Source organism: Lethenteron reissneri, chromosome 23, assembly GCF_015708825.2.
Source record: "Lethenteron reissneri isolate LAM-NWPU_2019-01 chromosome 23, ASM1570882v1, whole genome shotgun sequence".
In the NCBI taxonomy this organism is placed as follows: domain Eukaryota; kingdom Metazoa; phylum Chordata; class Hyperoartia; order Petromyzontiformes; family Petromyzontidae; genus Lethenteron; species Lethenteron reissneri.
In genome coordinates this window covers 22851440-22877206 of record NC_083801.1, presented here as the reverse complement: position 1 = coordinate 22877206, position 25767 = coordinate 22851440, and the positions used below count along the sequence as shown (strand labels likewise).

The 25767-nt window shown below is 53.1% G+C and overlaps 1 protein-coding gene across 1 annotated transcript in view; it reads right to left on the bottom strand.

Moving 5' to 3' along the window:
• Positions 1-25767, bottom strand: part of LOC133346216 (receptor-type tyrosine-protein phosphatase N2-like) — a 243223-nt gene that overhangs the window by 56928 nt on the left and 160528 nt on the right. The window contains exons 12-18 of the mRNA XM_061557742.1: positions 24481-24708; positions 23157-23429; positions 22434-22581; positions 21322-21395; positions 11096-11173; positions 8381-8500; positions 7657-7823 (exon numbers count right to left, since the gene is read on the bottom strand). Coding sequence (XP_061413726.1) covers positions 7657-7823; positions 8381-8500; positions 11096-11173; positions 21322-21395; positions 22434-22581; positions 23157-23429; positions 24481-24708 — 1088 coding nt within the window. The remainder of the gene's footprint in view (positions 1-7656; positions 7824-8380; positions 8501-11095; positions 11174-21321; positions 21396-22433; positions 22582-23156; positions 23430-24480; positions 24709-25767) is intronic.

Sequence of the window (25767 nt, the reverse complement as noted above, 5' to 3'; positions counted from 1 at the left end):
ATTACACTCTTACATTTACACTCACATTTACACCCTCACATTTACACCCTCACATTTACACCCTCACATTTACACTCTCACATTTACACCCTCACATTTACACTCTCACATTTACACTCTCACATTTACACTCACATTTACACCCTCACATTCACACCCTCACATTTACACTCACATTTACACTCTCACATTTACACCCTCACATTTACACCCTCACATTAACACCCTCACATTTACACTCTCACATTTACACCCTCACATTTACACTCACATTTACACTCTCACATTTACACCCTCACATTTACACTCTCACATTTACACCCTCACATTTACACCCTCACATTTACACTCTCACATTTACACTCACATTTACACCCTCACATTTACACCCTCACATCTACACTCACATTTACACTCTCACATTTACACCCTCACATTCACACCCTCACATTTACCTCACATTTACACTCTCACATTTACACCCTCACATTTACACCCTCACATTTACACCCTCACATTTACACTCTCACATTTACACCCTCACATTTACACTCACATTTACACTCTCACATTTACACCCTCACATTTACACCCTCACATCTACACTCACATTTACACTCTCACATTTACACCCTCACATTCACACCCTCACATTTACACTCACATTTACACTCTCACATTTACACCCTCACATTTACACCCTCACATTTACACCCTCACATTTACACTCTCACATTTACACCCTCAAATTTACACTCACATTTAAACTCTCACATTTACACCCTCACATTTACACTCTCACATTTACACTCTCACATTTACACTCTCACATTTACACTCTCACATTTACACCCTCACATTTACACTCTCACATTTATACCCTCACATTTACACTCTCACATTTACACCCTCACATTTACACTCACATTTACACTCTCACATTTACACTCTCACATTTACACCCTCACATTTACACTCTCACATTTACACTCACATTTACACTACTTACACTCTCACATTTACACTCTCACATTTACACCCTCCCATTTACACTCTCACAATTTACACTCTCAACATTTACACCTCTCACATTTCACACCTCACATTACACTCTCACATTACACCCTCACATTTACACCTCACATTACACTCTCACATTTACACCCTCACATTACACCACTCACATTTCCACCTCACATTTACAAACCCTCATCATTTACACCCTCACATTTACACACTCACATGTACACTCTCACATTTACACCTCAAATTTACACTCTCACATTTACCGCCAATTTACATCACCTCACATTTACACACTCATATTTACACTCTCACATTTAAACCCTCACATTTACACCCTCACAATTTACACCCTCACATTTACACTCACATTTACACTGTCACATTACACCCTCACATTTACACCCTCACATTACACCCTCACATTTACACCCTCACATTTACACCTCTCACATTTACCCTCTCCAATTTACACCTCACATTTACACCCTCACATTTACACTCTCACATTTACACCCTCACATTTACACTCACATTTACACTCTCACATTTACACTCTCACATTTACACCCTCACATTTACACTCTCACATTTACACTCACATTACACTCTCACATTTACACTCTCACATTTACACCTCACATTTACACTCTCACATTTACACTCTCACATTTACACCCTCACATTCACACTCTCACATTTACACCCTCACATTTACACTCTCACATTTACACTCACATTTGCATCCTCACATTTACACCCTCACATTTACACTCTCACATTTACACCCTCACATTTACACCCTCACATTTACACCCTCACATTTACACCCTCACATTTACACTCTCACATTTACACCCTCACATTTACACCCTCACATTTACACTCTCACATTTACACCCTCACATTTACACTCACATTTACACTCTCACATTTACACCCTCACATTTACACCCTCACATTTACACTCTCACATTTACACCCTCACATTTACACTCACATTTACACTCTCACATTTACACCCTCACATTTACACCCTCACATTTACACCCTCACATTTACACTCTCACATTTACCCTCACATTTACACTCACATTTGCACCCTCACATTTACACCCACATTCACACTCTCACATTTACACCCTCACATTTACACTCTCACATTTACACCCTCACATTTACACTCACATTTACACTCTCACATTTACACCCTCACATTTACACTCACATTTACACTCTCACATTTACACCCTCACATTTACACCCTCACATTTCACCTCACATTTACACTCTCACATTTACACCCTCACATTTACACTCACATTTGCACCCTCACATTTACACCCACATTCACACTCTCACATTTACACCCTCACATTTACACTCTCACATTTACACCCTCACATTTACACTCACATTTACACTCTCACATTTACACCCTCACATTTACACCCTTACATTTACACCCTCACATTTACACCCTCACATTTACACCCTTACATTTACACCCTCACATTTACACTCTCACATTTACACCCTCACATTTACACCCTCACATTTACACTCACATTTGCACCCTCACATTTACACCCTCACATTTACACTCTCACATTTACACCCTCACATTTACACCCTCACATTTACACCCTCACATTTACACCCTCACATTTACACTCTCACATTTACACCCTCACATTTACACACTCACATTTACACTCACATTTGCACCCCTCACATTTACACCCACATTCACACTCTCACATTCACACCCTCACATTTACACCCTCACATTTACACCCTCACATTTACACTCACATTTACACTCTCACATTTACACCCTCACATTTACACCCTCACATTTACACCCTCACATTTACACCCTCAGATTTACACCCTTACATTTACACCCTCACATTTACACTCTCACATTTACACTCACATTTACACTCACATTTACACTCACATTTACACTCTCACATTTACACCCTCACATTTACACCCTCACATTTACACCCTCACATTTACACCCTTACATTTACACTCACATTTACACTCACATTTACACTCTCACATTTACACCCTCACATTTACAACCTCACATTTACACCCTCAAATTCACACCCTCACATTTACACTCTCACATTTACACTCACATTTACACTCACATTTACACTCACATTTACACTCTCACATTTACACTCACATTTACACTCACATTTACACTCACATTTACACTCACATTTACACCCTCACATTTACACCCTCACATCTACACTCACACATTTACACCCTCACATTTACACTCTCACATTCACACCCTCACATTTACCCTCACATTTACACTCACATTTACACTCACATTTACACCCTCACATTTACACCCTCACATCTACACTCACATTTACACTCACATTTACACTCACATTTACACTCACATTTACACCCTCACATTTACACCCTCACATCTACACTCACATTTACACTCTCACATTTACACCCTCACATTTACACTCTCACATTCACACCCTCACATTTACACTCACATTTACACTCACATTTACACCCTCACATTTACACCCTCACATCTACACTCACATTTACACTCACATTTACACTCACATTTACACTCACATTTACACCCTTACATTTACACCCTCACATTCACACCCTCACATTTACACTCTCACATTTACACTCTCACATTTACACTCACATTTACACCCTCACATTTACACTCACATTTACACCCTCACATTTACACCCTCACATTCACACCCTCACATTTACACTCTCACATTTACACTCACATTTACACCCTCACATTTACACCCTCACATTTACACCCTCACATTTACACCCTCACATTTACACTCACATTTACACCCTCACATTTACACCTTCACATTAACACCCTCACATTTACACCCTCACATTTACACCCTCACATTTACACCCTCACATTTACACTCTCACATTTACACTCTCATTTACACTCACATTCACACCCTCACATTTACACTCTCACATTTACACCCTCACATTTACACCCTCACATTTACACCCTCACATTTACACCCTCACATTCACACCCTCACATTTACAGTCTCACATTTACACTCACATTTACACCCTCACATTTACACCCTCACATTCACACCCTCACATTTACACTCTCACATTTACACTCTCACATTTACACCCTCACATTTACACTCTCACATTTACACTCACATTTACACCCTCACATTTACACCCTCACATTTACACCCTCACATTCACACCCTCACATTTACACTCTCACATTTACACTCTCACATTTACACCCTCACATTTACACTCACATTTACACTCACATTTACACCCTCACATTTACACCCTCACATTTACACTCACATTTACACCCTCACATTCACACCCTCACATTTACACTTTCACATTTACACCCTCACATTTACACCCTCACATTTACACTCTCACATTTACACCCTCACATTTACACTCTCACATTTACACTCTCACATTTACACCCTCACATTTACACCCTCACATTTACACTCACATTTACACCCTCACATTTACACCCTCACATTTACACCCTCACATTTACACTCTCACATTTACAACCCTCACATTTACACTCTCACATTTACACTCACATTTACAACCCTCACATTTACACCCTCACATCTACACCCTCACATTTACACCCTCACATTTACACTCTCACATTTACACCCTCACATTTACACCCTTACATTTACACCCTCACATTTACACTCTCACATTTACACTCTCACATTTACACTCACATTTACACCCTTACATTTACACTCACATTTACACTCTCACATTTACACCCTCACATTTACAACCCTCACAATTTACACCCTCACATTTACACCCTCACATTTACACTCTCACATTTACACTCACATTTACACACTCACATTTACACTCTCACATTTACACCCTCACATTTACACTCTCACATTTACACTCTCACATTTACACTCTCACATTTACACCCTTACATTTACACTCTCACATTTACACTCACATTTACACCCTCACATTTACACTCACATTTACACTCTCACATTTACACCCTCACATTTACACTCTCACATTTACACTCACATTTACACCCTCACATTTACACTCTCACATTTACACCCTCACATTTACACTCTCACATTTACACTCTCACATTTACACTCTCACATTTACACCCTCACATTTACACTCTCACATTTACACTCTCACATTTACACTCTCACATTTACACTCTCACATTTACACCCTCACATTTATACCCTCACATTTACACCCTCACATTTACACACTCACATTTACACTCTCACATTTACACCCTCACATTTACACCCTCACATTTACACTCTCACATTTACACTCTCACATTTACACCCTTACATTTACACTCTCACATTTACACTCACATTTACACCCTCACATTTACACTCACATGTACACTCTCACATTTACACCCTCACATTTACACTCTCACATTTACACTCACATTTACACCCTCACATTTACACTCTCACATTTACACTCTCACATTTACACTCACATTTACACCCTCACATTTACACTCACATTTACACTCTCACATTTACACTCACATTTACACACTCACATTTACACTCTCACATTTATACTCTCACATTTACACCCTCACATTTACACCCTCACATTTACACTCTCACATTTACACCCTTACATTTACACTCTCACATTTACACTCTCACATTTACACTCTCACATTTACACTCTCACATTTACACCCTCACATTTACACTCTCACATTTACACCCTCACATTTACACCCTCACATTTACACTCTCTCTCGCTCTCCCCCCGTCCCACTGCTACTTGCTCTCCCCGCGTCTCTCTCTCTCGCACACACACCTAGGTGAGTGTGTGAGCAATGGATGGGTGGGTTGAGTGGGCGAGTGGGAAGAGAGGGCGAGTGGGCGAGTGGGAAGAGAGGGCGAGTGGGAGATTGGGCGAGTGGGCGAGTGGGAAGAGAGGGCGAGTGGGAGAGTGGGCGAGTGGGAAGAGCGAGTGGGAGAGTGGGAAGAGCGGGCAAGTGGGCGGTGACTGCACGGGAGATCGCCCTACGCCCGATCACGACGCCCGGCGCCGCGTGGCGCTCCCGCTAAGTCGCTGTCGATCCTCACCCCTCGCGGCCACCTCGGTGCCCGGGCTGCCTGATGAGGGCGGCAGCTGATGGAGATGGGGCATTCTGGCTGTGTTACATCATGAACCTACTTGCTGTACTGTCATCAATTACACTCTCAAGAAAGGTGATCATCACCGCAGAGTGGCAGCCACGGTATAGAATGTGTCTAAGAGGACGCCTACGAAGAAGATGGAGCAATGAGGTGAGTTCGTGTGCAGGGTGGATTGTTGCACCGCGGGATCGTGTGAGGTGGTGGTGGCTTGGAGAGGCCTTCACCTAGCAGTGGATTGACCATGGTTGATGATGATCTGCCGCCTACAGTCACCGCACGTTGGTGTCTCACACAGACTCAATCCATGCGCGATCCACCAACCACTTCGCTTGGCCACTGATGAATGACAGGGGTGTCTCATCGTCCTCACCACTACCGTCACAACCACGACTACCTGAGACCACCACCACTGCAGTGTTGCGCAACAGAATGGGGAAGGAGGTCCACACGAACCTCGCTGGCACCCAGCTGATCGCCGCCTTGTGAATCATCACCGCCGAACTCAGCGGTCAACGCTACTCCCAGTGTGGCCGCCTGTACTCATACACAGCACTCCTACAGTCCTCCTCCTACAGTCCTACGGTCCCTCCTCACAAGCACGACGATGCCCGTCCACGAAGATCCTGACCGCCACCGCGGCTACGACCACGCCGACTGTTCTGGACAACGGCAGATGCCCCTTCCTGGAATCGAACTTCACTCGAGAGGAGAAGCGGCGGCACCGACTGGGGCATCGCCGACGTCAAAGCCAAGAGACTAATTGGCTCCTGGCTTGGCACCATCCCGGTGGTGGCAGTAGCCGGTCATAAAACCGCACCAGGGCTTCCCACGGGCGATGGAGATCATATTTGAGTTGTAAGAAAATCATCACCACCAGCAGGAACAGCATCAGTAGCAGTGCCATCACCACCAGCAGGAGCAGTAGCAGCGCCATCACCACCATGACCACCATCACCACCAGCAGTGCCATCATCATCAGCACCTTCATTACCAGCAGCACCATCACCACCAGCACCATCACAACAACCATCAGCAGTACCATCACCACCACCACCACCACGAGCATCATCAGTAGCAGCAGCACCATCACCACCACCATCAGCAGTACCACCACCACGAGCACCATCACCACCACGAGCACCATCACCAGCAGCAGCACCATCACTACCACCATCAGCAGTACCACCACCACGAGCACCATCACCAGCAGCAGCACCATCACTACCACCATCAGCAGTACCACCACCACGAGCACCATCACCACCAGCAGCACCATCACTACCACCATCAGCAGTACCACCACCACGAGTACCAGCAGCACCACCAGCACCACCACCACCACCGCCATCAGCAGCACCGGAGCGAGGGCGGCTCTTGCCTGCGGAAGTCGAGCAGGGAGGCGGCGGAGGAGGGCGCCGCCTGGTCGGGCCAGCTCAGGTAGTGGAACTGCGTGAGGGTGCGCGTCTCGGCCGTGAGCGCGTTCTTCAGGTAGAGCGAGCGCACCAGGAAGTCCTCACACCACACGTGCTCCGACACCAGGTTCACCTGGACAAGGGGGGGGGCGGGGGGGGGTATCTTGTGATTCGTATTTTTCGAAAGTAAGGCGGCAGAATAAATGGAACGCATCCGAGAGGTCGCCACATCGCAGGATTGTGAGAGATGGCAGCGGGTTGGTAGGGGGGGGGGGTGCTTCGTCCAGCAGTGGATCGTTCGTGGCTGACCGTGACTGACTATGATGATGATGATGCAGATAGGCATGGGAAGGTGCAAGCAGTTTTGCTTTGCGGGTTGTTGGAGCTCAGAGCCACCGGCCCCGTCTCAGCTGCGTCTGGCGCCGCTGTCCAAGGTACCAGAACCGCACGATGGGAAGTCCTCCGTGAATCCTCTCTGAGTGTTTGTAGCGAAATGCGCTGCAAGCCATTCGATGTGGTAAAGACCAATACCTTGTGGTGAGTGAGGTGTGGGATCAGTGTTGTCTTGAGAAGGACAGGTGTGGACAGGTGTGGACAGGTGTGGACAGGTGTGGACAGGTGCAGGCAGGTTTGGGAAGGTGCCACGAGGCGTGGAGGGGGGGGGGGTGCTGGCGCGAGGAGGCGTCGCACCTCGTAGACGTGGTAGGTGCGGGAGCCCTCCTCGGGCCAGTAGCGGTAGCAGTGCTCCACGCGGTTCTCCATGAGCGGGGTGAGCATCACCACCACCGTGCAGCCACTCTCCCAAACCATCTGCAGAAAGACAAATATACCCCGTGTAGCCTTAAAAGACTTTTGGGGCAAGTGCTGTTAGAGAGCACGTATGAAGGCCGGCATGAAACACGAGGTGGTGGGTGGCCAGCTCCATGCCCGGCCGCCTTTGTCTCTCGAATGACGGTGTTCACGACACACCGCACCAGCTACTCATTTGAAGCTGAGTCGACCTAGGGAAGGCCCAGTTCCAGTTCAGATAATCGTCACTGGTGTTGACCGTGAGAGGGAATCAAATCCGGGTCGCCGGTTTCAACCCCGTTTCTCCGGGTTCGTAGCACAGCGCGCTCACCGCTGCGCGACCGCTACGTTTGAAGAGAGGCGCGTCTACTGAGCAGCTTCACGTGTAAGGAAACCCCACCAGGAACATGAGGAGATAATACTCAAAGCGCCGCACGGACAGATTCAGGATTGCTCTAGGGCCATCTGCTGGTCACCTCGCAGCCCCAACCTATAACGCCTGATACGCCTGATATTCCGAGGCAGCCTCCCCTCTAGCACCTCCGATTAGCACGGTTGGCTAATTACGGTGCGAAAAAAGTTCAACATACATAGGTGCTGCTCAGGCTCAAGCCTGCTCAGCATAGCGCAGGAGCAGCGGAGATTGGGCGCGTTGGGGGCGACACGGCGCGTGTCCCGGCACGGCTCGGCGTCAAAGCCACCGCTCGCGGCCGCTCTTGGAAAGCGGGATAGATAGATAAATAAATAATGGCCCAAGTGCCCATTCTTCTCGGTTTGAGGCTGCAGACACGACGAGCTAGGAGATACGAGGCAGTAAATGTTTGCAAGACAGCTCTACGTTACAAGCAGCTGCTCGCAATAAACTATGATATATAATAAAACATAGAGCACCCCCTCCCGTCCTCGCCTCCATCGAGAGCGAATGTTTTTTTTAAGCAATAAAAACCCACCAAAGAGCGCGGCAAGTCACTCAATATCGACGGGACAAATACTTTCTCAAAACGAGGACACGAGGAGTGGCTCCCGAGTCAGGAAATCAATTGGACATTTCCACAGTGGAGCAATGCGCGAGTGATCGCTGCTGGGGGAGGGAGGTGAGGGGGGCGAGTGAAGGGAGGGAGGTGAGGGAGGGAGGGAGGTGAGGAAGGGAGGGAGGTGAGGGAGGTGAGGGAGGTGAGGGAGGGAGGTGAGTGAGGTGAGAGAGGGAGGGAGGGATGTGAGGGAGGTGAGGGAGGGAGGTGAGGGAGGTGAGGGAGGTGAGGGAGGGAGGTGAGGGAGGGAGGTGAGGGGGGCGATTGAAGAGAGGGAGGTGAGGGAGGTGAGGGAGGGAGGTGAGGGGGGCGAGTGAAGAGAGGGAGGTGAGGGAGGTGAGAGAGGGAGGGAGGGAGGTGAGGGGGGCGAGTGAAGGGAGGGAGGTGAGGGAGGGAGGTGAGGAAGGGAGGGAGGTGAGGGAGGTGAGGGGGGGAGGTGAGTGAGGTGAGAGAGGGAGGGAGGGATGTGAGGGAGGTGAGGGAGGGAGGTGAGGGAGGTGAGGGAGGTGAGGGAGGGAGGTGAGGGAGGGAGGTGAGGGGGGCGATTGAAGAGAGGGAGGTGAGGGAGGTGAGGGAGGGAGGTGAGGGGGGCGAGTGAAGAGAGGGAGGTGAGGGAGGTGAGGGAGGGAGGTGAGGGAGGTGAGGGAGGTGAGGGAGGGAGGTGAGGGAGGGAGGTGAGGGGGGCGAGTGAAGAGAGGGAGGTGAGGGAGGTGAGGGAGGGAGGTGAGGGGGGCGAGTGAAGAGAGGGAGGTGAGGGAGGTGAGGGAGGGAGGTGAGGGAGGTGAGGGAGGGAGGTGAGGGAGGGAGGTGAGGGGGGCGAGTGAAGAGAGGGAGGTGAGGGAGGTGAGGGAGGTGAGGGAGAGAGCTCCGAGTGTTGCCGCATGCATCTCTCTGCCACCGTCAGCCCGTGCCCATTCACTCCCCCGCTCCTTCTCTTTCCCTTTTACTTTGATGTGCTTTATTTTGAACTTTCTTAATATTCTTGTTGCTGCTGTTTCTGTAGAACCCAAATTGAAATTTCTCTCCGTCTCTCCCCGCGGTCCTCTTCAACACGTGCCATCTGCCGTAGTCGATCAGTAACCAATGTGTAGTCGATCAGTAACCGATGTGTAGTCGATCAGTACGCACGGCGTCGCCATGGCTCTGCCTGCGAGCGAACCGCCCGCTAACGTCCGGTCCGAGTCCCGACGTCAGTCGCGGAGAAGTCCGCTCGCAATGTACCAGAAATGAGCGTTGTTATTTTATAGCATTTTCATTATTTGCGGTCCTTTGTTAGTGCACTCCGAGAGGAAGTGTTTTCCCACGCCATATCGAAGGTGCGGTGTTTGTTTGACCATACTTCACCACTCTGGCCAGTGTGTGTCGGTGGAGCGTGGTGCGTTACAACCGCGGGATTCTGCTGCACTGCCCTCGGGCCGACAACGGATCCCCGCAGCAGCCTATAACACCTGTGATGCATGTTCCAGGTGCCATGCCCTGCTAGTGGCCAAACAACTGCAGCAGTCCTCGCGGCTAGGCCTCGACCCGGCAGCGGCTACGTGGGCGTCAGAGGTCGCGTGTGGCCTCGAGATGGCAAGGCCCTCACCTGCCAGAAGTCGACCACGGTGTTGGCCAGTGGACCCTGGGCTGCGATGTACACGGGCGTCCTGGGGTCGTGGTCCATCTGGAGTAGGAGGGAGGGGGAGACAGAGCGGGAAGGGGAGCGAAGGAGGAGACAAGGGGGAAGAAGAGGAGAGGAGAGAGGACGGCGGAGGAGGACAGGGGGGGATGGAAGAGGTATTGAGGGGTTAGTGGTTACTTCTTAAAAGATATGACCACGTCGGCTTGGAAGGGTTTTCATCATCACCTTCAGTCATGACAATCCATGGCTGATGGATGAAACCACTCCCCCCCTCCCCGCTAATTCGTCGCCACCCGCACCTTAAGGCTGAATCGACCTAGGGAAGGCCCATGACCATTTCAAATCATCGTCATTGGTGTCAGCTGTGAGCGGGAATATAACTCGGGTCGCCGGGTTCGTAGCACAGCGCGCGAATCATTGCGTTACCTTCCTCACGCACAAAGACACAGTTCCCACAGAACTTGCCCCAAAGACGCAGAAACACGCGCACACGCACACACACACGTCATCGCACGCGTTCCTGTAAATAAAGCCCTTGCACTTTCAATTAAACAATCCAATTAGGGGAAATCAACCCCTAAAGCCGTGAGCAGAGCTCAGCATCTAAGCCTAATGCTGTCGCTCAGTCGCTCGTGAGATTACAGCGTAAACCTGCGGAACGCGGAATGAAATTACGCACGAGCTGCCCCCCCCCCCCCCACCCCCCGGAAAGGAATCGATGTCTCGGCGTGACCAGCGGCAAAGTGGCGGCACGCACAGCCGCGAGTCTCCCGTCAGAGGTGCCGCGTCTGGTACGGGCCCCGGCCCGAGACACCCCGAGGACTCGCTGGCTGTGGCAGCGGAAATACCAAAAAAAATGCGATTAGCGGTTCTCCTTGTTTCGTATGGCATTGGAAAAAGAACATCACGAGGGCTATAATTGTGTTTAATGTTGCGAACCGTCCCACTACCCCAACGCAACACGCGCACTTTGTTCCACCAGAGCGCGCGTAGTTCGTATTGGGAAGTCCTCGGTGATATCCGCCTGCTGGTTTCCGCTTGGCCGCGTTCGCAGTCTGGCCGAGTCCCCTGATCGTGTCCGCACCTTCCGCGTGTTGTCGGGACGCGTTCGCGAGTGGCCCAATGCCAACAGCGCGAATTATGCCAATGCAAGTAAATTATGCATGAACTTTATTTAATAAGTGATCGCATCGTTCAATTGTATTAGCCGTACACACAATCTGGCGTCACTAAATATGTGCCACCAGCTCCGTGGCTGCCGCTCTGCTGGGGGCCACGGCCTCGTGCGGGCAGAGCCGGAGTCGGGGTGACGACGGTGGCGAGAGGATCAACACGCGCAGAGAAGTCCGCGCTTGAACCGGTGTTGGGGCTGCGGCCGTAACGACGAATCGATCTTTCCTCGGTTATCATCGATTCTTGAGCTCACGGTGCACGCTTCGGATTGAGCGGGTGCTGAGATCATTGTTTGCAACTTCTGGCGAACGAGTTTATTTCTTTATATTCACTGTGCTTGTGCACCACTGCCAGTCGGAGCAGCAGCGTCACCAGATCACGCCTTAGTATACAACGTCTTATTTTAAGTACTTTGTAATGTTTTCTTAACATTTTTATATATTTATGTTAATTAATCCAAACGTTTAATACATTCATTTCTCCATTCCCTCATTATTGTGCAGTGCTGGAACTAACACAAGTGAAAGTGGTGAAGCGATTGAAGTCCTGGGAATTAAATAATGAAACTCGTGGGAATGAAAGCGATTGGAGTCGTGGGAATGAAAGTTCTCGAACGAGGCGTTGCTCTGCACGAGGGTGCGATGCCGTGGGAGAGAGGTGGTAGCTTGGGGAGGAATTCATCCAGCAGTGGACTGACCCCCAGTGCTGCTCACGATGAGTGGCCTGTCGGTGTGCGCGTCAAACAATCGTCGCCGAGAGCACGCGGCGCGTGCGGAGTGGCGAGATGCGTCGCATCTCCACATCGATTCCTCGCGGGCGGCTGCGGAGATTCTCGCGGCTGCGAATCGGTCCGGTGCCGCGCGCTGTTCGGCGACGATGTCCAACGCTTCGTCCCACGTGCCGAGGGGGGGGGGGGGGGCTTCTTCGGCAACGAATTCAGTTTCGCTCCCACAATTCCAGGCTCCTGGAGAAGATTCCGGCACGTGGGGCAAAAACGTCGGACGCCGTGTCCGTGAGAGACGTCGCCGGGACCGCTGCGCCGTGGCGAGTGGGCGGGCGCGCGGTGCGGAGTTGGGTGGCGTTGATCGACTTCCACTTCGCTTCACTTCCTCCTCACTTCGCTCACAACCCGAGTTTGGAGCGCGACGCTACTCGGGCCCTGTTTGTCATCCATCTCTCACGCCGTGAGGCCACGCGCTGCCGGGCTCTGAGGTTTGAGGCTTCACTGCCGAGCGCCAGATTAATTTTTCTTTTTAGTCGCAAGAAAACTTATTTGATTCCCATCGCTCTCTCCGAAAAGTGATTTCTGCTCTCTGCAAACTGCTTCTCCACGCCACGAGGGGAAGCATCAGGACACCGCCCTCCCTCCTAGGCGATCCTAAGTATGCGGATTAGAACGTTTGTTTCCACGGCGAGTGTTGTGTGTTTTCGAGGCGATGTGGAGCGCAGGGCTTGTCGGCGAGCCGGCACGTCCCTCCAGAAGGAGAAGACAAAGCGGCGAGTTCCCTTGACGAATCGGGAGGAACCGAGGCTTCATGCGTGCGCATGCCAAGTGGCGCATCAAGGGCCCAGCAGCAGCAGCAGCCGTGATGCTAATCCCATCGAAATGCAGACAGTTGCTTATTCATATTTATGGGTTCATGCCGAATGTAGACAATTTTACTCTCTTAAGTCAGAGCGGGGTTTTCTCTGGGTTCATTTTTGGAGTTGGCCAAACATTGCAAAGCAGCAGGACCCTCCTGCAGACGTCTCGAGACTCAGCGTGAGACTGTCCTGGGTGCAGAGCACCGCTGGCGAGGATGTCCTTGTTCCATCGTCGCTGACATCGATCCTTACGCTCGGCCTACACCGTGCGTGTCAGAGTCGCTCATTCCCGATTTGCATACCTCGAACGTCATGGATTCACACGACCCTTACTGCCACTCGAGGCCACTACATTCACCACAATAAAAAAAACATGATTCGAGAATTGAAGAGCGACCCCGATTCGCGACAATTGATGTTGTCGCGAAGGCGACCATCGTTCCAGGCGTCGTAACTTTTGTTATCATTACAAATCACGATGTGACGTCAAGGGGCAGCCCTGCAATCACTTTGCTGAGTCGGTGTCCAACTCGTCCGGAAGGCATTTCGTAGTCGTGTACCGTGAAGGCGTTGTACTGTTGAGCCGTCGGTGTTGTAGTTTAACTCATGCCCAGTGCCACCACGAGTGCCTGCGTGACTGTTGGAGCCTGCGCCGCGAAGCGCCTCTGTTGTGCCCCCCCCCCCCCCCCCCAACAGTACGTGACAACAACAAGGAACGATTTGCAGGCTTTGGTCAATCCACTGCTGGCTGAAGACATCCCTTTGTCATTTCAGTCGTGGGTATATATTTGAATGTCAAGTGCGCTGCATTGAAGTGGCCGAGCTCACACGGCAGTGTGCGAACCGCGACACCACCGCTACTCTTGCCCACAGGATGTCATCATACTGACATATTGTAACGTACCAATACATTCAATTTTCGCTAAGATTGTTATCAATGCCTCTTTGGCAAAGTAATATTTTTCCTCAACTTTCTTTTCAAAAACAAATATCAATAAAGTTAATCTTTCCATATTGTAAAATAAAACACCGATATAAAAGCACTATGTGCTTTCCCTGTCTAAGCAGACTCAAGGCCTAAGCCTCAAGGCCTTATAGCCTTATCCATTATAATATCTAAGCCACTGCAAGTCCAAAGACTTCCATCAAATTATCTAAAGCGTCTTAGGGTCACTTTGCCATCACGAGGCCTGGGTGCTGTTACGAGGTCACGCCAGCCACGAGGCCGTGTGTGTGGAGGGATGCCAACCGTCCAGTTGTTCCACCTTTGAACCCTTTACAGTGCCTGTCCATACCATGCCTGACGGATCTCAACATTCTAAATGTTGGCATTTTCTCCTTGCTCGGCATGCGAAAAAGAGTTGCCAAAGTCAGCCTCGGCCTATTACAACTGTGCAGTACAAAGTTCAAGAGCAATCCCGCGAGCAGATCTCGGCACGAATCAATTCCTACCACCTGAACCCAGACGCCAATTCCCGCAATGTCTGGGTCATGCCTGTTCTGGTCAAACCCCAACAGGTGGCAACCCGAGACGTGCATCTCGAGTTGCCACCCGTCCTGGTCTTCCCAGGAGTGGCCTCTTGTTGAGACGGCAGCTGTCCTAGGAGATCTGGGCCACAGGGACCTTCAAATCCCGCTCTTTGGCAGCTGTGGTGTGTTGTCGTTAGTATTACAGTTTCATCCACGTGTAGGTCGCCCCCTCTCCCCGTGTTGTGAAATATGATTCCTCCCATAATGCCCAGAGGCTGCTGCTCCACTGAGTGAAGGGACCCTGAGTTGGCAGGGTTTATGTTCCAGTCTGGCCCTGGGGGGTTCTGGTGAGCAGAAGGTAAATGTCAGAGGCTCACAGGCGATGGGGAAGCCACTGCCGTGAGGCACCGTGCCCACAACATCAGAGGCGACCACGCCACGTCTCCACCATAGCCCACACAGTGGTTCAATCACATCCCTAAATTAGCACCAGGTGAAACACACACACACACGTCATTGTCGGGTAATAAAGGCAGCTCTGATTGCATCTTCTGTGGCCTTGAAAGGGGTTTTAGCACAAATGAATAAAGCACTCAACAGTTTTCCATTAACACTGCCTTAGAATATATATATCCTGTACCAAGCTGACATTTCAGAGAGAGAGAGAGCGAGAAAGGGCAGAGAGAGAGTGACTTATCATGAGAGATCGCCGTGGGGCTGAGGAGAAATCTTGGAAGCTTGAAGAAAGTTACTGCGGCTTGTTTACATCCGGCTCAAGCAGGGCAAGAGGGGAATGAAGAGCAGGCGGGGAGGCTGAGAGCTGGATGGGAGAGACAGCGAGATCCACAGAGAGACACGGAGAAGCACAGAGAGACACGGAGATCCACATAGAGACACGGAGATGCGCAGATAGACAGGGAGATGCACAGAGAGACACGGAGATCCACAGAGAGATACGGAGACGCACAGAGAGACAGGGAGACGCACAGAGAGACAGCGATAGACTAAAGAAGCAATGGGATAAAGAGAACATAGATAAATGGAGACACTGAAAATAGGAGCGAGACGGAATCTGAGATTGAATAGACAAGATAGACAAACTTTATTCAAAAATCGAATAGACAGATGGAGGGACAGAGCAAGGAGACAAGTGAATATAAAGACAGAGAATTAGAGAGATAATCTAAGTTTGAATAGAGACCAGAAACAGACAAATCATTCAGGGCTGAGAGGCCAAGAGATGAACAGCAAGACACAGAAGATGCGAGATAGGCCCAGGCTCAATAGAGCCCAGAGACGGGCAAATAAAGAGCAGAGGGATGAATAGAGAGACAGATAATGACGGAAATAATCACAAATTGAATAGAGCCGAGAGACAGGCAAATAAAGAGCAGAGAGAGAGACCGATGGATGCACAAGAGCCAGAGAGAGAGAGAGAGAGAGCGAGAGGGAGAGCGAGAGGGAGAGCGAGAGGGAGAGAGGGAGGGATGAGACGCAGAGTGAGCGAGGCGTCGAGAGCGGAGCCACTCAGAGCGGCGCGCACGGCGAGATCAGACGACTCAAAGCCGAGCAGCAGAATGGGAGATGAATACTAAGAGAGAAAGTGGTGGTGGTGGTGGTGGGCGGTGGTGGTGGCGGGGGAGGTGCAGCAGAATGGGCCCTGACGAGAGAGAGAGAGAGGGGAGAGAGTGGGGGAGCTGCAGCAGCTTTAGTTGGAGAGACTCCCGTGTGTGTGTCGCCTGCGAGAGAGCGAGGGGGTTGCCTGCCCCCCACTCAGTCGAGGCGCTGGCAACAGAGCACGCCAGCAGTGGAGCGAGCATCTCGCCAGCAGTGGAGCGAGCGACTTCGCTTACACGCTGCAGTCGTCGTCGAAGTTGCACGCGGACCAACTCCGGGGGAGAGGGTGCTTTTGGTAGCCATCAGAGATGCTCATTGAGACAGATAAATCCAACATTAGTCTGCCTTGCCAAGGCACGTGACTGTTTTTCTTCAAATTTATAATCATCTTTCAAAGTGCCGTTGCAATTTGTTCGTGTTTGAGAGAAGTAATTTTTCTTTTTTTAGTAATAAAGGCAGCTCCGCTGAGCCACCTGTAACTATTTTCAGGAATGATTACTCCAGTGATTAATACGGCGCCGATGCAACACAAAGGACCCCCTCCCCTCTCGCCCCGCCAGACTGTTGGGGCGAGTGCTGCCACCTATGAAGGCGGCACTGTGGCACACGAGGGGGTGGGTGGCCAGCACCACGCCCGGCCGCCTTTGTCTCCCCATTGGCGATGTTTACACACCGCACCAGGTACTCATTTGAGGCTGAGTCGACCTAGGGGAGGCCCAGGACCGGTTCATATAATCGTCACTGGTGTTGGCCTTTAACGGGAATAGAACCCTTGTCGTCGGGTTCATAGCACAGCGTAGCGCTAACCGCTACACTACCGCTCCCCACTAGTACGTAGACACACACACGTAGACACACACGTACACACACTCACGTAGATACACACACACGTAGACACACACGTAGACACACACACGTAGACACACACGTAGACACACACACACGTAGACACACACACACGTACACACGTACACACACACGTAGACACACACACGTACACACACACACGTAGACACACACACGTATACACACACGTAGACACACACACGTAGACACACACACACGTACACACGTACACACACACGTAGACACACACGTACACACACGTAGACACACACACACGTAGACACACACACGTAGACACACACACACGTACACACACTCACGTAGACACACACACGTAGACACACACGTAGACACACACACGTAGACACACACACACACGTAGACACACACACGTACACACACACGCACACACACACGTAGACACACACGTAGACACACTCACACGTAGACACACACATACGAGGAAGCTGTCGCCACGCGGCTCCGCTGGGGGCGCTTTGCTCGCAGCCCCTCGACGACTTCGCGGTTCCTTCCTCGGGGCCATTTCACCTCCAGCTGTTTAATCCAAAGTCCACTTAAATCAGAGTGAGGCTGTGTATTTATAGCGGGCGTGATCTGACGAGGCATTCCAGCTCGTGTTCACAGGTGTCCAGTCGGGGCAAGCACGGCTCCACCGCCCGCCTCGCTGTTTCCCATTGGGCTCTGCGACCCACACACGCCCCTCTGGACGACACTCAATGTCGTAACTCGAGTCCTTCCCCTATTCTCTATATGAAGATATACATGTAACGACCAGCGAGAGCCACACACACACACATATGTAGACATCATCATCGTCATCACCATGTGAAGAGCAGAAGTGTGACATTTAAATACCCTATGCTTCCCCAAAATAAAAAAAGCGAATGGTATTTCAGGCGGGTTGAATCGATGACCATCCAGCCACTCCGTCTCCCCAGCGATGGGACGATTGGTTGTGACGCTGCAGGTTTGCGATTATCCGATGACGGTACAGAACAGTAGTTATTGTGACATACTGTAGTGGCTGCAGGGGTATCGTGACAACTCAAGACGACGAGTCAACCAACATCCATTCTCAACAGACACGATTCAGATGAATGTAACGCGAGCTCAAGAATCGTCGCACCCCGAAAATTTAACGCGAACATGCGATGACAACCCGCATCAATCACTTCTCTAGAACTGCCTTTCGCGTTTCGTTTGTTTTCCTTCCCCCCGCACCTGCGATGAACACGGTTGGCTACGTACGGTGAGAAAGAATTTCAACACACACACACGCCACGGCACGGCCCGGTGTTCCCCACACCCCAAGCCGAGCCAGGATACTTCCAGAAGGCACGTGTCAGGCAGCCTTCCCCGCATTCCCATAGATCTATGAAACGCGGCTTCGGACGACATTGCCGTCAATTCATTCCCAACGCCGGCTGACGTTAGCTGCCCGGGGAGACGACAAATCATGTCATCTCTCCCCGGAGCGGAGACGTCTCGTGTCTCCACTCCGGGGAGTCAAAGGAAAAACCACGGAACGCATTCCATGCTCCTGATTGCTCGCTAATCCGGAACCCGCCGTGACAGTTGTGGTGGCGGTTGTGGTGGTGATGGTGGTGGCGGTTGTGGTGGTGATGGTGGTGGCGGTTGTGGTGGTGATGGTGGTGGCGGTTGTGGTGGTGATGGTGGTGGCGGTTGTGGTGGTGATGGTGGTGGCGGTTGTGGTGGTGATGGTGGTGGCGGTTGTGGTGGTGATGGTGGTGGCGGTTGTGGTGGTGATGGTGGTGGCGGTTGTGGTGGTGATGGTGGTGGCGGTTGTGGTGGTGATGGTGGTGGCGGTTGTGGTGGTGGTAGTGGTGGCGGTTGTGGTGGTGATGGTGGTGGTGGTGGTGGTGGCGGTTGTGGTGGTGGTGGTGGTGGCGGTTGTGGTGGTGGTGGTGGCGGTTGTGGTGGTGGTGGTGGTGGCGGTTGTGGTGGTGGTGACCATCACGGAGCCAGGACGAATGTAAGAGCTGGAACATGTACACGATCCGCCGCCACACCGACCGTCTGCTGTCGCGTTGTCGCGAGCACACGCGTGTGTCCACCGTGCCGTTGTGTTCGATTCCGCGCGGACCGTCCGGCGGGAGGGAGGGAGGGGGGATCACAATCATCTCTCAAAGTGCCGCCTCCGAGAGGAGCATTTATATATTGATTTATGTTTACGACTCACAATTGCTGTTTTGTGTCGTACAGCCTCCTCCACCCGACAACGAACACAGATGTCACGTGAACAAACGTGCCAATGTATTATTCCTGCTTCTTCAGCAGCAGCGATGGCAATGTTGTAGAGTGTAATCCACAAGATACACAGCAATTGGGAAGTTCGACGTTTCGCTGGTAGTTACAGTAGCATCATCAGGCAGTTGGCATAATTGTGAAGATGTTCTCCAGGCTGTGGCCTGACATAGGTGGTGTGACGTCGTCCTTGGGTTCCCACGGGAGGGTTTATGACGCACCTTTTGTTTCCGCAACCTGACCCCAAATTCAATGATGCATCGTAACATTGGCCGTGAACGATTCCACGTGTTACACTCAATCTGGATTTTGCTGGTCACGTTTTACCACGGATGCAACGCAACGTGGCCGTGTGTGTTTTCCATGTTGACATTTGTCGTTGTTTATCAAGATGTTATCCCAATGGTGCTACGGGCGTCACGTCAGGAGACCGTAGCTACGTCCGTCCAACTCTCGCGGAACTGTGCAGCCCTTCGTGTTAAGAGAACGACCCACAAAAGTGGATATCCCAGAACTACCTCTGAGTTGCCTATTGCTGACCTCTAGGTCACATGCAGTAGAGGGCAGCGCTTTCCCACTCGCTCTGCAATTTGAGAGTCATGTTCGTCGGATGACAGTCAAACCGATATATTCATTCTTAGAGCCGGACAGTCACTGGTGACCGAGCTGAGCGCAGAAACAACGCAGCATAGCGCAGACCGAGCAACCAGGGCTCAGCACCGCCACCACTACCACCACCACTACCACCACCACGACCACCACCACTACTACCACCACCACTACCACCAACACTACCAACACTACTACCCCCACCAATACCACCACCAATACCACAACCACCACTACCAACCACTACTACCACCACCACCACCAATACCACTATCCCCACCACTACCACCACCACCATCACTATCACCACCACCACTGCCACCATCACTACCACTATCACCACCACTACCGCCACTACCGCCACTACCACGACGACGGCCCCCAGGGACAGACAGCGCCGTGCAGCAGCCAAACTCGCGACTCGAATAGACAGGCGCCCTCGTGCTCACGGCGCCGGTGCTACGGGCTGGGGGAGCGACCACGGTGCGGGGAGCGGTGCGGGGTGCATGGAGCGGTGCGGGGAGTGGTGCGGGGTGCATGGAGCGGTGCGGGGAGCATGGAGCGGTGCGGGGAGCGGTGCGGGGAGCGGGGTGGGGCGGACTCACGATGGGGCTCGCGTTGATGTAGTCCGAGTTGGCCGCGTTGGCTTCTGCCTTGAGCGCGACGCGCGCGTGGTCGTCTGCACACAGCGCAGAGAGGCACGGAGCGGTGAACGACAAACGCACGCAGTGCGCAGACGCCGTGCGCGGCTCAAACCTCTCGCGCCCTGCCGCTCCCCGCAAACCGCGACGATGTTGTGGCGCGCGGCGGTCCGTGTCGACAAGACGACGCCTCCCGGGAGCGGCGGCGGTGACGGAGACGGCGACGGCGACGGCGACGGGGGGCGACTTGGAAGGGCCACGCGGCACCTACGCTGGGGCCTTTCTGTCAATGAGCCGCGCCTGGCCCGTGTCCTCACACTGCTGCGGTGGTGGCGATGGCAGAGTAGGTGGTGGTGGATAGTTGGGGTGGTGGTGGTAACGGCAGTGGTGGTGATTATGATGGTGATGATGGTGGTGATGGTGGTGGTGGTGATGATGGTGATGATGGAGGTAGTAGCAGCACCGTGTCCGGTGTTGGGGACAGCGCGACGCGCGGTCGTTCGTGGCACGCGGCTCGAGAGGGCCACGGGCGGAGTGACGGCGAGAGCCGGGCAAGGAGAGCGCAGGTGAGGGATGGATCGGGGTGAGGGGTGGATCGGGGTGAGGGGTGGATCGGGGTGAGCGGTGGATCGGGGTGAGGGGTGGATCGGGGTGAGCGGTGGATCAGGGTGAGTGGTGGATCGGGGTGAGCGGTGGATTGCGTGCTGGACGTTACTGGGGGGGAGAGTGGTGGCCGAGTAATCACCACCAACTCCATGCCGCTACCCGATTCCACAACCACGTGTATGGCTTCGTGGAGCGGTCGTGCGGAGGGTAGCGCACGCTGCACTATGAACGAGTTCGATTCCCACGACCAATAACAGTGGCGGGAAGTTGAGCCGGTCCTGGGCATCTCCGAGATGAACTCAGCCTGGCATGAGTCCAGTACCCGGTGAGGCGCGTCCACATCCGCACTGGGTAGACAAGAAGCGGCGTGGTGTTGGGCACCCTTCGCAGCTGTTCGCCAACAGCACTTGCCCCAACAGTCTGTTAAAAGGCTACAGGGGGGATCTTTGTCTGCTGCGTGTGCGGCGTACACGGGAGGATGTTGCCGTAGCGATTCTTGACGGTGTTGTCCGCCCTCTGCGCCATGGTGCAGGCGTTGGGCTCGGCCTGGTAGCAGCAGAGCGCGTCCCACTCGGCCTCCAGGCGGTCCCCGTTCCGCACGTGGTCCTCCATGTAGGACTGCGAGGGCGCACAGACACGCAGACACAGAGGGACAAAGATTCCCTGTGGAGCAGGAACAAGACTGATGATTGGAGGTCCTAGTGAAGGCCGGACGGGCCCAGCTATGAGTGGGTGGTGTGGCCGACACCACACCCGGCCACCTGTATCTCCCCAGCGCTGTTTACAAATAGCAGCAGGCAATCATTTAAGGCCGAGCCGACCTTGGGGAAGCCCAGAACCGGTTCAGATATTTGACATTGATGGTGGCTGTAGCCCTGTGGTGTCCACTTCCACGGGCCCTTCTCGAACGCGAAGGTGAGAATTCTCAATGGATTCTCTCGTCTCACGATGCGCCGTGACGCTGAGAGTGGTACACAAGCACAGATAACAACACATCGCGAGACATTCCTCAATATAACACTGCGTGTGGCCTTTACCCGGAAAACAAACAGGCGACGTTTTGGGCAATGGCCCTTCTTCGCACCACGTCCACTGATTGAAGTGCTATGAAGAAGGATCACCGCCCGAAACGTCGCCCGTCACACACGAGTCCACGCGGTGAGCACGTCCACTCGGCGGCGGCGCGCACGCACCAGGATCATGTGGCCCGTGGTGATGTCGAGGTTGGAGGGCGCCGGCTCCTCGCTCCAGGACGAGACGCTGCTCCGCGGGGAGGGGCTCAGGGGCCCCCCGTCGCTGAGCTGCGAGGAGAGGCTGCTCATGCGCGACGGGCGCGAGGGGTGGGTGCCGTGCGGGGCGTGGGGGGCGACCCCCACGCCGCCGGAGACGACCCCCGCGGGGGGGGGCTCCCCGCAGCCCCCGCCCTTCTCGGCCGTGCGGATCGCCATGCGCTGCCGGCACAGCTCCTGGGGGAGAGGCGGCGGGGTTGGCGGTCAGCGTCACGGAGCGGCGGGGGGTGGAGTCGCGTTGGGAGTGTAAAGGGGAAGGGCTGTGGCTGCAGGGATCGGGTTGTGTTTGGAGGCTGGGGTTGTGCCAAGTTGGTTAGGGTTGTAGTCAGAGGGTTGTCTTTTAGAGTTGTTAAGTCTATTGTTTTATTGAGTTAAGGGGAAAAAATATTTAGTTCGTTATTGCAACCGACCTCTGGGTCATGGCATCAGCAGCCGTCAGCCTCCTCTTGTGAACAGTGCCACAGGCTCATGATTATTAGAGGGAGGGGGCAGCGTGGCATCGGGGAGATCACTTCAACCTCAACTCTGCACGAAATTAAATCTATCGTCGTAACCGATTGGTAACACGCGGGGTCGCGGAGGTGGTGATGGTGGTGAAGGTGGTGGTCGTGGTGAAGGTGGTGGTCGTAGTGGTGATGGTGGTGGTGAAGGTGGTGGTGGCAGAGGTGGTGATGGTGGTGAAGGTGGTGGTCGTGGTGAAGGTGGTGGTGGTGGTGAAAGTGGTGGTGGTGGAGGTGGTGGTGGTGATGGTGGTGAAGGTGGTCGCGGAGGTGGTGATGGTGGTGAAGGTGTTGGTCGTAGTGGTGGTGAAGGTGGTGGTGAAGGTGGTGGTGGAGGTGGCAGCACCCGAGGCTTGCTCGAGCAATCGCGACGTGATAATTGCCGGCGGGAGGCTGAGACGGAGCTGTCAGCTGTCAGCTCCGTCTCGGCCGCGTGGATGGAGCCACGACTCTGTTGGAACCCACGACGCTGTTGGAACCCAAGACTCTGTTGGAACCCAAGACTCTGTTGGAACCCACGGCTCTGGGTGCAGGCGATAGGAAGATTTCACTTCCACGGACAACTGTTGAGATCAATTTTACTGCCACTCTTGCCGGGACGTGTGACGGCCGACTCTGACGAACGGCGACGTGAATGGCGCGTAGTCTTTTTTATTTACTGTTGAGACCCCCCCCCCCCCCGCGCGATTAGCCAGGGCGGCCACCGGGTCTCGAACCGCCAATGTCACCTGGTAGTCGGAGGTGGGGTCGGGGCTGCTGTGGGCGGCGGCGGCGGCCAGGCTGGCATAGCGGTGGCCGCTCTTGGTGGCGCGGCGGGCGCGCAGGAGGCAGTAGGCGAGCAGCGAGCCCAGCAGCACGCCGCCCAGGCACACGGCGCCCGCCACCGTCGGCACGAGCAGCCCCGGCACGGCCGCCACGGCGCCACCCTCATCGGACAGCTGGCCCGGGGGCGCTCGCTGGCATTCGAGAAGAACAAGGGGTGGGGGGCAAAGGGCGAGAGTGAGACTGGGGGAGGGGGGCTCGGGCTCAGTTAGCGCGGGTAGCTATGCATGTTGTCCTGCACGACGTCCGACGTTTCGTTACGCGCGCTGATGGGAGCTTGTTCGTGGATTCATTTCCTGGAAATCAACTCGGGAAGAAGCTACCGGCACCTGGAGTGAACCGCCGAACATCGTGCCGAGCAACGCGCGGTGCAAGCCACGGACACGGCGGAGGGCCGTATAGCAGCAGCAGCAGCACGACCACAAAGCGCGGCTGCGGAGCGCATTCGGCCCCACCGCGCGGTACTCTCCCGGCTGAAGGCGGCGAGAAGCGGCGGGATGTTCCCGTGCAGACGAAGAGGCGGCGTGGCTCGTTTCAGATAATGAACGACCACAGAAACCCAGCGGCCGTGACTGAAACCAATGAGCGTGGAGATGTACACGCACGTCGTGCGATCGAGTCGCGAGTCAACTCAAAGGGAACTCGCTGCGAACGCGCGACATCGCCCGTGAGACGCTCGTCGGCAGAGGCTTCGCGCGTCGGAGAGCGCGACCCCTGGCACGGTGTGAGACGACACTGCCGCCACCATCAGTGTCACCACCGCCACCATCACCGCCACCACGACCACCACCACCATCACCACCACCGCATGCGTTTTCACTACAAACCCCAGTACGGATATTTTGGCCTTTTTTGTCACGCTGGCCAGACGCCTTGGAGGAGGATGCACGAACTGCCGTGTGGACAGAGGCGCCGGTGTGTCAACTGCTGCGCACGCGGACGAAATCGAAGTGGAGAGTTCTGGGACCGCCAGCCTCCAGAAGCAGAATGCAGTGGCCATCAACAGGCAGAGCAACTTAGAGAGAGGAACGAAACCTCCAGCGCCGCACAGCACGGCATCACGCCACGCGGCGTGCCAGGGTGCAGTGGAACGCTGGACTCGCGATGGGTCGTCACAATCACATTTAAGAATCGGATTTTTGTCTCATTTTAAGCATCTCGCTTGTGACGGCTTCTTCTTCAAAAAGTGGCAA